General features: G+C 32.9%; 2 protein-coding genes across 2 annotated transcripts in view; one reads left to right on the top strand and one right to left on the bottom strand.

Moving 5' to 3' along the window:
- LOC147831501 (NACHT, LRR and PYD domains-containing protein 12-like) overlaps window positions 1–9,463 on the bottom strand; it is a 30,512-nt gene extending 21,049 nt beyond the window's left edge. The window contains exons 1-5 of the mRNA XM_087303371.1: window positions 9,373–9,463; window positions 2,893–3,000; window positions 1,105–1,197; window positions 492–579; window positions 74–269 (exon numbers count right to left, since the gene is read on the bottom strand). Coding sequence (XP_087159497.1) covers window positions 74–269; window positions 492–579; window positions 1,105–1,197; window positions 2,893–3,000; window positions 9,373–9,431 — 544 coding nt within the window. The 5' untranslated portion in view covers window positions 9,432–9,463. The remainder of the gene's footprint in view (window positions 1–73; window positions 270–491; window positions 580–1,104; window positions 1,198–2,892; window positions 3,001–9,372) is intronic.
- Window positions 1–16,870, top strand: part of LOC147838394 (uncharacterized) — a 900,722-nt gene that overhangs the window by 552,573 nt on the left and 331,279 nt on the right. The window lies entirely within an intron of this gene.

The raw sequence follows: 16,870 nt of genomic DNA, 5'->3' as shown, positions 1-16,870 counted from the left end.
GGGGGAAAACTATTTATTCCTAATTGTTCATCTCAATATTTTATAAATGAAGGTTTACTATTAGTTCTCTTACCTTCTAGTGCATCTGCAGCTTCATCTTGCTTCATTTCTCTCAGGAAGTAAAGCGTAAGATCAAGAGCTGCTTCTGTGATGGTGCATCTGTTCTCATTAAAGTTCTTTACAAAAAAATGTGCATTCTCATTTTGTAACATTTTATTGAAATTTTCTAACTCCTTTGTAAGGAATGTGATTATTTGGTTTTTCAGCGTCTACACAAAGCAGAAAGAACACAAATTATAAACAAAACCGAAAATCCAAACATTTAAAAATATATGTTAAATGCAGTAAAAAAAATTAACAAATTTTAACTTTTAAAAGTACAAATATTTTTTTTTTGCATTTTTTTTTGTTCTTAGAAATGAATATGAAACTGTCAAAAAATGATAAATAAAAAAAATGTAATTCAACTTTTTTGAAAGTGTCACACAAACCTTGAAAATCTCCAATAGATTCTTTTTGAAACTTTGTGTTTTGTGGATTCTGTAAGTCTGGAAAGAGTCTTGTGTCTCATACTGTAGCCTGTAAATAAATATAAAATCTATAATATAATATAATATAATATAATATAATATAATATAATATAATATAATATAATATAATATAATATAATATAATATAATAAAAAGGTGAACACCAAAGCCAAACGTTCCTGTAATTCATTAGTATTAATTAATTTATCAATAATTAGTAATTGAGCATTCATATCACCAACATATTTATATTATTAGTATTCATATTATTGTCAATTAGTTAATTTTTGTTTCTCGCCACTGTTGCCACTGACTTGCTTGGTTTGGGACTTGTGGAGCTGCGCATTAATGGATTTGCTCTGCAGTGTTTGGACTATTAGCAGTGAAAATGAAACCACACTGAACTGAACCGAACTTTAACTGTGAAAACTGGACTGACACTTTTTCAATTTACTAGAACTTCTATGTAAAGCTGCTTTGGCAAGTGCTATTGAAGTAAAGATGAACTGAATTGAATTTATAAACTTTCTAACTTCACCTATACGACACCAAATACAAGAAATACATGAGTTACCTTTGGGTAGATGATGCGTTTTCCTCACTGAAATCTGGTGGGTTATCTTTCGACCAGTCACTCTTCACAGACACAGATTCATCTAAGCCTATGCTGATGATACAAATAAAGAAAACAGGAGACTTTAACTTAATTTGTAAAGATATAATGTTGTAAGTTGTAGTTAAAGGGATTCTATATATGCTCTAATTTTGCCATGCCAGACCTATTAGACTCTTAACACTGTTGTTGAGTCAACATTTTAACTTCCCACTGCTCAATCATTTCAATTTCTGTAGGAGGGAAATTTACTGACAATAAAATGCCAGGAAACGCCTCCCATTGTAGTTTCTTTTTAAAAGAAATATCTCCCTTTAGAATTGGCTTTGAGATTTGCAACTTTATGTATCAGTATTTGTCTGAATAACACAGTTATAAACCGGGTTATTAACCTTTCTGTGTTCGGGTCAAATTTGACTGATTTACAACTTTAAACAGTCATAAATATTAGGTCTTATATCTGATTGCCTCAAGGCCTTATGATATCCTTCACACTATGCACTTGAACATACAGAAGTGATGATCATCTCTTTCATTAAATTTTGAGTGTTTTAATTAACCTTGTCACACTTGTGGTGTTCCCGGTCAAAAGTGACCGCCATAGGAACTGACTGGGTATCCAGACTATATTGTCTCATCAGACCGTACAAGTTGATACCAATCTGGATCTAGCCAACACAATCTCACGGCAATTCGTAACTTTTTCATTTAGTGGCTAATTCATACAAATTCGTACGATCTAATTTGTACATTTTAGTACGATTTGCGTATCCCCCAATGACGGTTGGGTTTAGGGGTGGGGTTAGGTGCCATGCCTCCTTTTTAAAAATCGTACATTTTCTTACGACTGAACTCGTACGAATTCGTACGAATTAGCCACTGCACTGCCAAAACGTAAAATACTTACGTTTTCTCGTGAGATCAGGCTGGATCTAGCAGAAGCTTAGCTTAGCTTAAGTTAATTAGTGCTGTGTCCTTAATCACTATCTATAATCTATACCCTCTTTCACTATTCCCTACATTAGTCCACTAATATTTTGCAATTAAAGACTGAACGAAAATTTGAGCACTCAATATATACAACAAAGGATACAGTTTGTTGGTGCTTTGCCGGTTGATTAATAATTCAAATGAATTAAAATATGAATTTCTTTGGTCAGACCCTGTGACCAAGCTATTTATTGGTTATGAAGCAAATTATTTTGATTTCTGTCATCTATTGTTAATTTTGTAATACATTTTCATGGGCTGTTTGTATTTTTACTGCAGTTATTTCATGTTTAATTATATAATTTTATGTTAAGCACTACTTTAAGTTCACAGTTAAATAATGTTGATAAAAAAATTGGTGGAGAAAAATGTTTTTCGTGCTAATTTAAAAGCAGTTAAAACAGACCAATCAATTTTGACCGGGAACACTAAAGGGGTGAGATGGGAACATGACAGGAGGGTTAACTGTAATGTGGTGTTGATAACTGTGCTATAGATGGACTGGGTTTCAGGTGGCCGATGCGATCAGATACTATACCAAAGTTGGCGACCTAGGGGTGTAACAGACTGTACCAAAAAGCTGAAGACTGGGGGCGGGGTAAAATTACTAGAGTTTTCCGCAAGAAAAAAACTAAATGGGAGGGTGATGGGAGATGGGTCTGATTTATGAGAGACTCCTAGGAAAAACGGGAGTGTTAGCAGGTATGATGCCACTATGGAGAAATAACAAAGGCTACAATAGAAAACACAATGCAATACCTTCGGATAGATGGTAGTTTCACTTCATTGAAGTTTGGTTGGTCAAACTCCTTTGACCAGTCACTCCTCACAGACACAGAGCTGGACACATGGGAGCCTGAACTTACACTGGTGACAATAAAATATAGGGTGAAAAGTTAGGAAATATCATCTGTGTGAAAGAAAAATGTTTTTCTAAATTGTTTCTAGGGCGTCACGGTGGCGCAGAGGGTAGCACAATCGCCTCACAGCAAGAAGGTCGCTGGTTCGAGCCTTGGCTGGGTCAGTTGGCATTTCTGTGTGGAGTTTGTATGTTCTCCCCGTGTTTGCATGGGTTTCCTCCAGGTGCCAAAAGACATGCGCTATATGTGAATTGGGTAATCGTCCGTATAATTGTCCGTAGTGTATGTGTGTGAATGAGTGTGTATGTTTCCCAGTGATGGGTTGCAGCTGGAAGGGCATCCGCTAAATAAAACATATGCTGGATTAGTTGGCAGTTCAAACCGCTGTGGCGACCCCTGATTAATAAAGGGACTGAGCCAAAAAGAAAATTAATGAAAGAATAATTCGTTTCTCTAATTCTGCTCAGAAATGCACACATCCACACAATTTGTAGGATAAAATATGTCATAATTCAATCTTACGGTCTTGCACTGATTTTGTTATGACTATTATCGATCTAGTGGTTCCAGACCGTTAATAGACTACAAATCTGCCATTATGGACTACAAGATCCAGTCATGCACCACACACACTTACAAACAGTTCCTGATTAGGACTGATTGCATGCACAGAGTGTAGTGGTTTTCTTGGTTTTTCTCTTACTAAATCAAACTCAGTCTGGAGGTTATGAATATCAGAAGAGTATACTTTATTGTCGACAACAAAGGAGAACTTTCAGGAGACCCCCAGTAGCATCTCTGTCTGAAAAATTCTGTCTCACTAATGCTCTGGCCTTATTTAAATACCCTCTTACATCCGTTGTTTTCCTTTGTTCTCCATATATTACACAAGATCCCTCCTAGTTTAACCCCTGACCCCAAATTCCACCTCTGACATCTGTTTCCTGAGACACCTCAGGCTTTTTTACCACTCTCTTTTCATCCCTTTTTTATGACCCTTAGTTGTTTCCTCAGGCCATTTCCCCTTTCTAACTCTTCATAACACTTTAATTGTTTTAATGGTATGCAAGTCTACAAGCAGATTATACACATATAACCTTTTGAATATCACACTAATTGTACAAAAAAAAAAAAAAAAAAAAAAACTACTAACACTTCCCTTCTTAGACTTTACAGACCTGAAACTTGCCTTTAGTACTTATTCATTGTTGCTCTTAGTTGTGTAAATTGCTTCCTTGTCCTCATTTGTAAGTCGCTTTGGATAAAAGCGTCTGCTAAATGACTAAATGTAAATGTAAAATGTAAACCTGAATATATAGATTAACTTCACACTCCAAAGAGCACAAAATCTACCTCAAGAGCCGGAGGATCGTTACAAACTTATTACATGGACTTTATTTACGGCGCACACACACACTTCATTGCTGAGTCTTGTAAGCTGTACAGTGAACAATATGAAGCGTTTTACCTTGCCTTTTCCTGCCATGTTTTAGACCCTCGCCTTGTTTTGTTTGTTTATTCCTGTCTGCTGCCTGCCTTTTGACCATCTGCCTGTTTATTTGACTTCGACTCTGGATTGCCTGTGTACATCTGTTTGCCCCTGTGTAGACCAATGTTTGCCTGACCATCCTGCTAATAAACCCTGCATTTGGATCATACCTGCCAACATTTGTAATCTGAGATATGGGAGTCTCCCGGGAAAAAGGAGAGTGTTGGCAGGTATGATTTGGGTCCGCACCCCAGTTGCCCGCTTCACATTTCAGATTTAATAATTCCATTAACATACACTGTACCGTAAATAAGTTTTCCCTATTTTGAGATTCATGTTTTTATTTTCATTTCCCAGCATTTATATATGCTTTTAAATTGCATTATGGGACCTTGATCTTACTTCCAACACCTTTTAAACTTGAAACGTTTGAAAAAGTGACTTTTATTAACATTTGTATTACTTTAAGCTGAAGTGATATATTGTCTGGTTTTGGTGTTTTTGTAATACATTTACAGACTTATTTCTCTAGATCTTATTTTTTATACTATTTTAAACCACTGAAATGTCAACAAAAGTCACTTTGTTAAACTGTAAAGTTGAATTTTCTTCATCAAAAGTCAACAAAGCAGAGATCAAGATCTCATAATTCAATTCACAACCACAAATAAACATAAAACTGTTAATTAACAAATATTTTTAATATTTAAAAATAAAGTTAATAAAGTGTAGCTACTTAAGAATTGTGCATAAATATGGTGACATGACTGCCGACTCTCAGACTATTTTACTTAAACTGTTGCATCATTATTTACCGTAAGCTCCATCAGCTAAATTAGTAATGAACCAAAACTGCAAATGTCAATCAATTCATTCTGAAACTGAGGATCAGTGACTGCAGGAAAATTCTTTCCGATTACATCATTGTAATATCTCTTTTTTGACTCACACTTCACCTTCTTTGTTTTAGAAAATAAATCACAGCAATGATTTTTGCTTATTATAATTTGTGATAAAGCATACACTTTCACAATGCTTGCTAACATGTTTTTTTTTAGCATGACAACAATGTTATTAATAATGAAAATCCTACAAAATATAACCTCTAATTAGTATTTAAAATAACCTTCCATCATTCAAAGTACCAGATCAAGCATCATTAAACAACATAATAATTATATTAATTAGGAATAATTTAACCTACAGTTTTAAAAGTGCTGATAGCAGCATTAACAACAGAATGTGTCCTGCTGCAGCAACAAAGAATGATTAACTCCATTCGTGATAATATGGCACAATTATTCATTCCTTCATCTTCCTTCGGGTGAGTCCCTTATTTATTAGTGGAATGAACTGTCAACTATTCTGGCACACGTTTTACATTTATTATTATGCAGTGCATGTGCAGTACTGAGAAACACTCACACGCTCTCACATTCATACACTAAGCCAATTCAGTTAACCTAATTCACCTATACTGCATGTCTTTAGAGTGGGGAGATCAAATCAAACAGAGGCACCCAGAGGAAACCCACACCAACACAGGAAGAACATGCAAACTCCACACAGAATTGCCAACTGACCTAGCCAGTACTCGAACCAGTGGCCTTCTTGCTGTGAGGTGACAATGCTAACCACTGAGCCACCGTGCCATGTTGAAATGTGTTTTCATTGTTCCACTTTCACTTTTAAGATAAAAGAACACAAGCACTTCCTAAAAAATCTTGAAGTGGCCTTTAAAAGTGGATTTCACATTTAACAGATTGCTTAGGAGTCAAGCATCTACTGGTAGGAAAGAAACTGAGCAGTTATGTTGGTTTTAATTTAGCGTGACCCAAGTGTGAAATATTTATTTTAGGAAGATGGCTATTACATGTTAGTTACACAAACACATTATTATTATGTTTGTCATACTACACAATGCTTTCCTGCCTGTTTTTTTTTTTTTTTGTTTTATTTTATTTTTTTTGCAGAATTATACAAAAGAAAAAGAGCTTAAAATAAATGCATATTAAATAGTTACCAAAATATTGTAAAAAACAACAAAACCTAAAGGTTACCTTTGATGAAAAACTTCTGGAAGCTGTTTGGACAGAACTGTGTGCAGGTATAATTTGTCTACAGTCATACTGGAGTGATAGAAACACAAATGTCTTTTTTTATTTCCTGACAATAAAATAGGATCCAAACTCCTGCAATTTTGAGGCCCACTGCAAAGTGATGTAGGAGTGCGGTTTTCCCCACCCAGCAAACTGATTGACAGCCACGTATTAACATGTCTCAATAGTAGCACTGTATAAACATATCCACAAGACGAGACTTATGCAAAACAGTCGGGATTAAAAGATCTGTTCAGCTCTCTGTGATCATCTGCACTTCAAGAATGAGTCTGAAACTATTTTAAAACCGTGCATGTTTGTAATACAGTAAAGACTGTAATATCACTGTAATTCATCACCACAGCCGCGTGTCCATGCAATTATAAAATAAGGCTCTTCAATCTCGGTTTGTAGATGTTAAATCAGGTTTATTTTGTACATTATAATAACGGATATCCATACAGCAGTGGATATTAACATGTATCCTCTCACATTTGCCTTGCAAAAACGCATGCAAACTTTGTAACGACATTGTATGTGACTCATCTTTGCAGAAAGGCTTGAATTAAGCCCAAAACAAGTACATTGAATAACCAAAGCCCTGTAGTATTTCTCATAAATGTGAGATCAGCTTCATTCATGTCCCTAATTGAGAGAGAGAGCAGGAGATGGAGATTTACCGAGCAATAGAGAGAGATCTGACGAGAATGGTGGGCGAGGAGGAGGTTTGTGGGTGGTGGTAGATGGGAAACCAGCTCATTTGCATTTAGGCACAAGCAACAAAAATACCTACAGCATTCTCAGAACTCCCATATGCAGAAATCTGATAGGTGTTTTGAGCTGGAATTTTACAGACACACTCTGGAGACATTAAAGACTTATCCTAAATCTCGAAAATTTGATAAAATAGGTGCTGTTTAAATTATATTATTGTTTAAATATGTCTTTTTGAACTTATACCACTGCTAACTCACATTGCAGCTTGATCCATTTTAAATGCAGAAAAAACAGAACCTTGAAGTCTGTCTGAGATTGATGCAGATGATTGTAAAAACGGACTCGATCAACCCATGATCTGGCCCTGAAAAAGCGGTTGAAGGTGATAGTGATGATGATGACATGATCAACAACAGGTCATGACATATGTTTTTATGTTAATTTACTTATTTTAGCTTGTTAAACATGTTTCAATTTATACAATTTTAGCTAAAGGTTTTAAATAAGTTTAATGAATATTTGTTGAAATTACACAGTAAAAAGTATAAACAAATTAGCAGTTTTCTGTTTTATTTTTCTCCATTTATTTATGCTTCTGAAATACATTATGGGACCTCAATTTTTCTTCCAACAACTTTTAACCTAAAAAAGTGATTTTTTTAAAAATGTTTAACCTTTCTGTCGTGTTCGGGTTAAATGTGACCGATTTACAACTTGAATCACTCATACATATTGTGTCTTACATCTGATTGCCTCAAGGCCTCATGACATCCTTCTCACTATGCATTTGAACATATAAAAGTGATGATCACCTCTTTGTTACACCTTAACCTTGTTACACTTGTGGTGTTCCCGGGTCAAAAGTGACCACAATAAGAAATGAATAGGTATCCAGGCTACATTCATTCATCAGACAGAAAACATTCCCCACACACTACTCCAACTTACTCACTCTGTATGATTTTTAAAAAGAGCCTAGCACCCAACCCCACCCCTAAGCAAATTGAACAAAACTGTATGAGTGAGATCATACAAATTCATATAGATTAGCTACTAAACCAATAAGTTATGAATTGCCATGAAAGTGTTGGATCCTCCAACGTGAATAACTTCCTGATAAAACAGTAAATCATATCTCCACACAGACTAGACAGGTGTCCGTTATGTGAACCCATCTGTGTGTGTCTTTCTTTCTTTTGTTCTTTCTTTCTTTCTATCTTTCTTTCTTCCAGTCTAAAGGAAATCTTAAGGAAATTTTCACAGTATGTCTGATAATATTTTTTCTTCTTGAGAAAGTCTTATTTGTTTTGTTTTAGCTAGAATAAAAGCAGTTTTTAATGTATTAAAACCCATTTTAAGGTCAAAATTATTAGCCCCTTTAAGCTATTTTTTTCGATAGTGTACAGAATAAACCATCGTTATACAATAACTTGCCTAATTACTTTAGTTAAACTTACATAGTTAAGCCTTTAAATGTCACTTTAAGCTGTATAGAAGTGTCTTGAAAAATATCTAGTAAAATATTATTTACTGTCATCATGGCAAAGATAAAATAAATCAGTTAATAGAAATGAGTTATTAAAACTATTATGATTAGAAATGTGCTGAAAAAATCTTCTCTCCGTTACACAGAAATTTTGGAAAAAATAAACAGGGGATAATAATTCAGGGGGTAAAAAATTCTGACTTCAACGGTATATGGAAAAAAAATTCCATATTTCATAATTTCATGCCAAAAACAATGATATAATTTGGTAATTGAAACTTTTTTTTTATTAGTAATATGCATTGCTAAAAACTTAATTTGCAAAACTTAAAAGGTGATTTTCTCAATATTTAGATTTTTCTAAACTCCTACATTTCAGATTTTTAAATAGTTGTAAATCGACAAAATATTGTCCTATATAACAACAAATGGTAGAATAACCTTAGTTCAAACTGCACACAAGCCCTGTTTGTCATGTCTTTTTTTTTTTTTTCGAATAAAAGCTTTTAGGACATCCTAATTTGAACAAAACATTAGATACAAACATTTAAGTTTTGTTTTTCACAGAAAAGAAAATGAATCTCTGACCTGTCGTCTTCTGAGAGACTCATCTCAGATGGAAAATCCATTCCACACTCCTCTGACATACTGCGTGCAGATCAACACTGGTTTTTGTAAACATTCACCAGTTCAGCTTAAACTGCATATTGCATTGATGAGAGAAAACAATATTTGGTTAGTAACGACAGCAAAACGTGTATAAAAAACAAATGTGTCATCTTAAGAGAGACAATTTCACCATGGTTAACACTTTGAGTAGAGAAAGTGTAAAATGATGTTTGTAGTTTGTAACCACAGTACTACTACGAAAACTCTGGTTAAACATGTCAAAAATATACTGTTGAAGTCAGAATTATTAGTCCCTCTGCTAATTTTTTAGCACATTTCTAAACATAATAGTTTTAATAACTCATTTCTAATAATTGATTTATTTTATCTTTGTTATGATGATAGTAAATAATATTTGACTAGATATTTTTTAAGACACTTCTATACAGCTTAAAGTGACATTTAACGGCTTAAATTATTATTGTATAATAATGATTTATTCTGTAGACTATTGAAAAAATATATAGCTTAAAAGTGCTAACAAATTTGACCTTAAAATTATTTATAAAAAACTGCATTTATTATAGCCGAAATAAAACAAATAAGACTTTCTCCGGAAGAAAAAAAAAATCAGACATACTGTGAAAATTTCCGTGCTCTGTTAAAAATCATTTGGGAAATATATATATATATATATATATATATATATATATATATATATATATATATATATATATATATATATATTTTTTTTTTTTTTTTAAGAAAAAAATAAAAGATGAGCTTATAATTCTGACTTCAACTGTATATGTTAAAAAACAATGAAAATAACTATTAGGTTTAATATTCGATAGGACTGTAATTTCATCATTACTTCAAGTTTACTTTAATTTTTAGAGTTACACTAATAAACATTTGGCTTAAAATAAAACGCAAAGAAAAAGGGCATGTGATGTTTTGCACAGTTTCAAAAATTTCAGCTGACAAAAACAAAATCCCCCGCGGCAAGTTTGATACCTTCCAACGCGTGTTGCAAATGCTTGTTTCTGTAGGCTAATCATCATAAAATGTTACACTTCTTCCCATTCACTTAGAAGACCGTTTTTGAGAAAATAATAAAGATTTCTTACCAGTCATTAGGTGGAAAATGATGAACTACCGTCAACTTCATTTTTGATTGTTTATTTCCGTCGGCCTCTTGCTGATGTAGGGATCATGTATTAAATACACAAACGTCCACGTGCAGGTAGCCTATACCGTACAGTACCGACATAAACTTTTTGCCCGTTCGACAAAGTTCCACTGCTGGCAGAACATCGAAATGGATTTAACTCAAGTCATTGAGTACTTTCAAACAACTCCGAATTGAGAACATTTAGTAAATCGTAGTGCATTACGGGACGTGTGCACATATATGTCGGCTATTTCCATTTAAACTTCTCGTTCTGAGATTGTTGCGGGGAAGTGCATGTGGAGCTTTCAGTTTCGCTTTCTACAGAAAAGCTTCGTATTTGCTGATTGCTGAGATTAGCCAACATAAATTGATTTATGGTGTAACCAGCGTTTAGTGTGAAATATTTAGTTCCGATCTGTCTGTGTATCACAAATGACAGAATATACAACGTGGCAGGTCAGACCAGGTTCCCTACGCTGACAGACAAAGAGAACGACTTTTTTATTTTATTTTTAACCATGTAATAATAAAAATTAGTACGTATTTTTTATTAATAAAATCCAAAAGCACTTTCCCTCTATCCCTTCAAGACAGTAAACCTTTCTATTTATAATTTCTTCTAGCTGCATCTATTTATTTGTTCGCTTAAACCTTACATTTGATTTATGTATAAAATTTGAGTTTATTGCATATCAATTTCTCTATGTCATGACAAAACATTTTATGAATATCACTTACTAATTAAGTAAATAAAGGTTTATAACATTAAAAAGGCATCAATTGCAATGCATAAGATAAAAAAAAGCATTGAAACTGTTTTTTATATTTGCTTTTGTTACAAATTCTACTATTTTTAAATAATTTGTATTTTTTAAATAATTGTTTAAAGTCTAAAAATGTAAAGATTTTTGTCAACTAAAATTAAAAATTAGGCATTACAAAAGTAGCCTATATGTTTCACAGTTTGGTTTCTGTTGCAATACCTATATTTGGAGGAACATCTCTTTTGAGTAAATGTCCATGAGTGAGTCTCGTGTGTACAATACGCTGTCTTGTGTTAAAAAAATCAAGTGTAATGCATACTTTAAGTTTCTTCCCATTAAGGGCTGGAATTCAAAAAAGTTACTTTATTTAGCACTGCTCCCATTCTGCATGCCATTTGTTTAGAATCTAGCTTTTTTTTCTGAAGGTGGGATCTTCAACAGTGTTGCCAGTTAATTACTGTAATAGAGCAGTAGTGGTAACTCACTGGAAACAGTGTACAGTTAATTACTGTATTGTAGTGTTACAATTCACAGCATCATACTGCATACACATTAATAGTATGTCATAGTGTTACTAAAAATAATTAGTATTCTTACCTGCTATTAAAAATAGAAGGCATAAAAATACAGACAAATGTATTTTATTGTTTTGGCAGCAAACAAATATATAACAGAAAATGTATAACAAAATTAAGAAATCAGCAGATATAAATATTGTCTTACATATTAATGAGAGCCACAGGTCTGCACAGCAAGGCTGCAGTCAGACTAACGTTTGAGCATGCGTTCTCAATTCTGTCATACGACACTGCAAAAAGGAGTAGGATTAAACAAAATAGTTAGAGATTGAAAAAGCGAGCGACTGGTCCATAGTTTAAATTTTTGTTCAGGTCATGTTTTGATCTTTGATTGGTCTTAAGCAATCACATGATGTGATTTCGCTGGTCAGAGTTCTCCAAGCTAGAACTTTCCAATGCTGCGAACTGTGAAATTTGTCACATGAGCTAGCATTCCAGGTCTGCAGCATTCTCATGCGTATGAATGGAAGGCTATAGGGAGAAAAGTACAGTGTGATCGGGACTTTAAGCTGTAACTCTAGTTGAAAACACCTGATAAAACTAATTAAGGCTTGTTAGAAATCTACAGGTAATGTTGAAGCAGGTTGGGAACTAAACTCTGCTGCACTGCAGTTCTCCAGGAACTTGGAGTTTGACCCCCATGGTATATAGCATACTTTTAAAGCTACTTCAAACATTTATCACAATCTCATGTCCAATAAAAAAATGTACTTGCACACACACACACACACACATACACACATACACACGGACAGAAAGTGCTGCAGTGAAATGTGTTACTCTCTCCTCAATGCTGACCATGCATAAAAAAATGCAACCGCAAAAAACACAAAATAATTATTTTATTTTTTAAAGTTTCAAATAATTAAAAAAATAAGCATATGAAAAGAAAACACACTTACTCTAGATATAAATAGAAACATGTTTGTCAAACACAGGCACATACTGAGTCAACACTCAATAAAAAGTTTTAAATAATTATAAAAAACAAAAATAAAGTCGGCGACATCGAAAATCCAAAAGATCCAATCTTTTATTGTTATAATTATTATTTACTTAAAAAAAAAAATCGGTCCCACTTTATATTAAGTGTCCTTAACTACTATGTACTTACATCAAAAAAGTAAATACAATGTACTTACTGTGTTTATAATGTATTTGAGAACACCTGTGGTGCTTTTGAGTTGGGATAGAGGTTGGGTTATGGACAGGTTTGGTGGTATGGGTATGTTTAAGGGTGGGTTAAGGTGTAAGGGATGGTCAACAGTGTATTTACAAATGTAATTATAAAAGTTAGTTACAGATGTAATTACATACATGTATTTAATCAAGCATAAGTACACAGTAAATACATGTATTTACACAATAACTACATTGTAACAAACTATTAAGTCCTGTGTAAATACATATTAGTTAAGGCCACTTAATATAAAGTGGGACCAAAAAATCTCATGACCACAAACTTTTCTATTGTTTCTAATATAAATGCATAGGTGGAAGCACAGCTCTGAAAAATACTTAGCAACAAACTCACAACCTGGGACCTGACAGTGGAGCTTTTGTGTGTGTGGATGATTATGTGTATCATGTTTTTTGTGATTCCCTGTGATGATTTCTGTGCACATGTTACCTTACTGAGGTGATGGAATTTAATGGTGTTTATGTGCATAAAAACTGCTTAGTTGCCCGAAAGATACATGAAACTGTTAGCATCTGTACATTATGGCAATATGCAGTATCAAATAAATAAATATACTTAAACAAAAGTAATGTAAGAAGTTATATGAGCAGAGGCTAACTAGCTAACAATGTAGCTTTCAAGTACACATTTCAAGATAACAACAATATAACTTAAAACACAGCCTTATTTTAGAAAGCCTCAAAAACATTTGAACACATTTTACTTACTCATTGTAGATTCTTATTTAAAGCCTAAAACATATCAGACTCAACATCTGAATTGATGGACAGAGAATAGAGCACACTCAGCAGTGAACAAATCAAACACCTGACTCCCTTAAAGAGCCAGCATTTTCTGAAAACTTTTTCCAACAGTTTTATGTTTAGAAAAAGACAGACAGCCTGTGGGAATGTGTGGTGATGCCTAAATCATTGCTTTCTGCCTTTAAAATGCACGTCTCTATAAATAGCAACATAAATCAGAGTATCAGAGTAGATGGGACAGTAATGGTTGGACAGTAATTTGCCATTTATTGTAGTGTGTTGAAGCAGGGCTGGAACTAAATTCAACTGTGCTGAGGCCCTCCAGGAGTTTGACAACCCTGGTGCATAGCATATTTTCAAAGCAACTGCCTACATTTATCACAATCATGCACATATCGTTAAATAAAAACAATACAAATATACAAACTTCACCCAAAGCAAAAAATAATAATAAATAATCTGATCCTCATGTCGTTCCAAATCTGTAGTAATAATAAAAAACACAACAAATAACATGATTTATACATTTATTTAGGAAAGCCTTTATACTATACTGTTAATGCCACTTTTACTTATTTCATTTGAAGTTTTCCAGACAAATTCATCGAGTCTCTGCAAACATGTATGTACGTGCTGTTTAAGATATGTATTTTTTTAAATAACACATTTTTACTAGTAATTTAGCAAAATACTAATATTCAGTTGAAAGTGCAATTTAAAAGCTTAACTATAGGTCAAACTAGGCAAATTAGATTAATTACAGGAAAAGTAAACAAAGTTATAATAATTAATGTGACAATTTCTTTGCTGTGTGAATATTGTGAATATTTTTGCCTTTAAATGTGTGATTATTTTTGCCTTTAAATGCATCTCGTCCATATCTTATACTTACCTTTTAATAAGCTTTGTGGCATTGGTTGACTCCTGATACTTTATGTTAAAAACAAAAAAGGAACCAAAGAAAACACACATATTTATATTATAAATAGCAACATAAAGCATCAGAGTAGATGGGGCAGTAATGGTTGAGCATTTATTATTGCAGTAAATATCTGTAATGGGTACATAAATTACAGTAATTTATTCTTTGCACTACAGAATTTTATACAAATCCTGCTCATTTTACAGTTAAATACTGTTTCCTTTTATTACAGCTAAACACTGGCTATTTTACAGTTATTTACTGCATAATCTACAGTAAGGGTAAACAGTGTGGATGCCATATTTTGTCATCAGCCATCTAAAAATAGCTTTTTCTCCTCCTCAGATTTGAGCAATTTATTTTGCCTAGCCCATTTGCAGAGGATTTAGCTTGTTTTACCATAATGTGTTTAAAATGAATTAATTTTGACACCTGAAAACAATACAATATTTTTTGCTTGTTGGCGCTAAAAAACGAGGCTAGCTAGCAAAACACAGTGTAACCTTTTCTCATTGCCGTTTCCACAGACATCAGAGTGAATTTTACAAACTACCAATAGTTGTTTTTCTAGTAAATTATGATTTAAAGCACTGAAAGTTTTCATGTGCAATTCTTTTCTAGCTCAGTCAACCATCGCTGGAAATTTAGCAGCAGAGCAAACACGGCTGAATTGGGCTACTATTAATAAATCTCCGTGAGTGTATGTTGTAAAACAGTTGTATCTGCTAAATTGAGATATATAGCAATGTTCTCCGAGTCATGTATTTTTTTTTTTTTTTTGTAAATGTAGGCTTGAAGTTATATTTTCATCTGGTGTTGTCAATAACATCCAGCTGCAGGCCCGCAGAACCACACACGTTTTAGGCACACACAATCTGGCACACACAAGCTAGGCAAAATATGGTTACGACAGATGTTAATGTTATTAACGTCTTTTTGAACATCGTCATCGATATATTTATATTTATATTTATAAATATTGCACACAGTAAACAAGTGTTACTTTACTTTATTTCACAAATATTGCGATCGAGACGGCCGAATGGGGAGCATCGTTTTCGATCGCCATTCAATATACTGAACAGTTTTTAATCAGTCATTATTATCTGACAATAATATGGCAGATACTCGTTTGCTGGCCTTGCTGAACAATCTAATTTAACAAGGTTTAATTTATATAATGGATTCATTTATAATGAAGGAAATATTAGCAAGTTAAAATTGGCAATAATACATTGTATGTAACTAAAATCTTTTTACATGTAACAAATGTGTAACACTATATTAATATTTTACTCAAGCGATTTAATAGTGTTTATTTGCTTAACTTTCTAATAACCTTTTAATTAATGATTTCCCTTGTTTAATACTGTAATTTATAGTAAGCAATAAATAGTTTTTAAATCAAAATTTAGCAATAGGAACAAATTAACTATTAATAATGAAAAATAATAAGTTATATATATATATATATATATATATATATATATATATATATATATATATATATATAATAACAGCTGTGACAGTTTAGTAATAGATAGTAGTTTATTTAAAAACTTATAAATAATCAGATAATCAGTTAAGATAATCAGTTTATAACTATATATATTGTTTAAATGATTAACTAGTAGGCTAATTCATTTTAATGTGACATATTATTGTTTGCTTTTTATATTTTACAACAAAGTGATTAACCAAGTATGATAAGAATAAGAACTTTAATTAGTTTATTACACTTAATCCAACAATTAGACGGTCTATTATGTTTTCTTTGTGTATGTGGACACGTGAATAAAGTCATAAGTGTCTTCAACCAATTATTTTTTATTTACATAATTTGAGTTCAGAAATGCAGAGCTATTAAAGTGATCATTACGATATAATCATAATAATGACTGAAATGGGAAACCATACTTGTGAAATTTAATAGGAGGCGATAATGCTAAAGAGTTAGGTAGTTACCATATATGGTTTGCCTAAATCGTGTTTCCTAGATTGTGTGCCTAAAACGTGTGTGGTTCTGCGGTTCTGGAGCTGGATATATTTCGGTGTTGTTTTTCAATCGCTTTCGTTTTCTTCTTCTTCGTGGGAT

Source organism: Danio rerio, chromosome 22 (assembly GCF_052040795.2).
Source record: "Danio rerio strain M-AB ecotype USA chromosome 22, GRCz13ab, whole genome shotgun sequence".
NCBI lineage: Eukaryota > Metazoa > Chordata > Actinopteri > Cypriniformes > Danionidae > Danio > Danio rerio.
The sequence above is the reverse complement of the archived record's forward strand: the minus strand, read 5'-3'. Positions and strand labels throughout refer to the sequence as shown.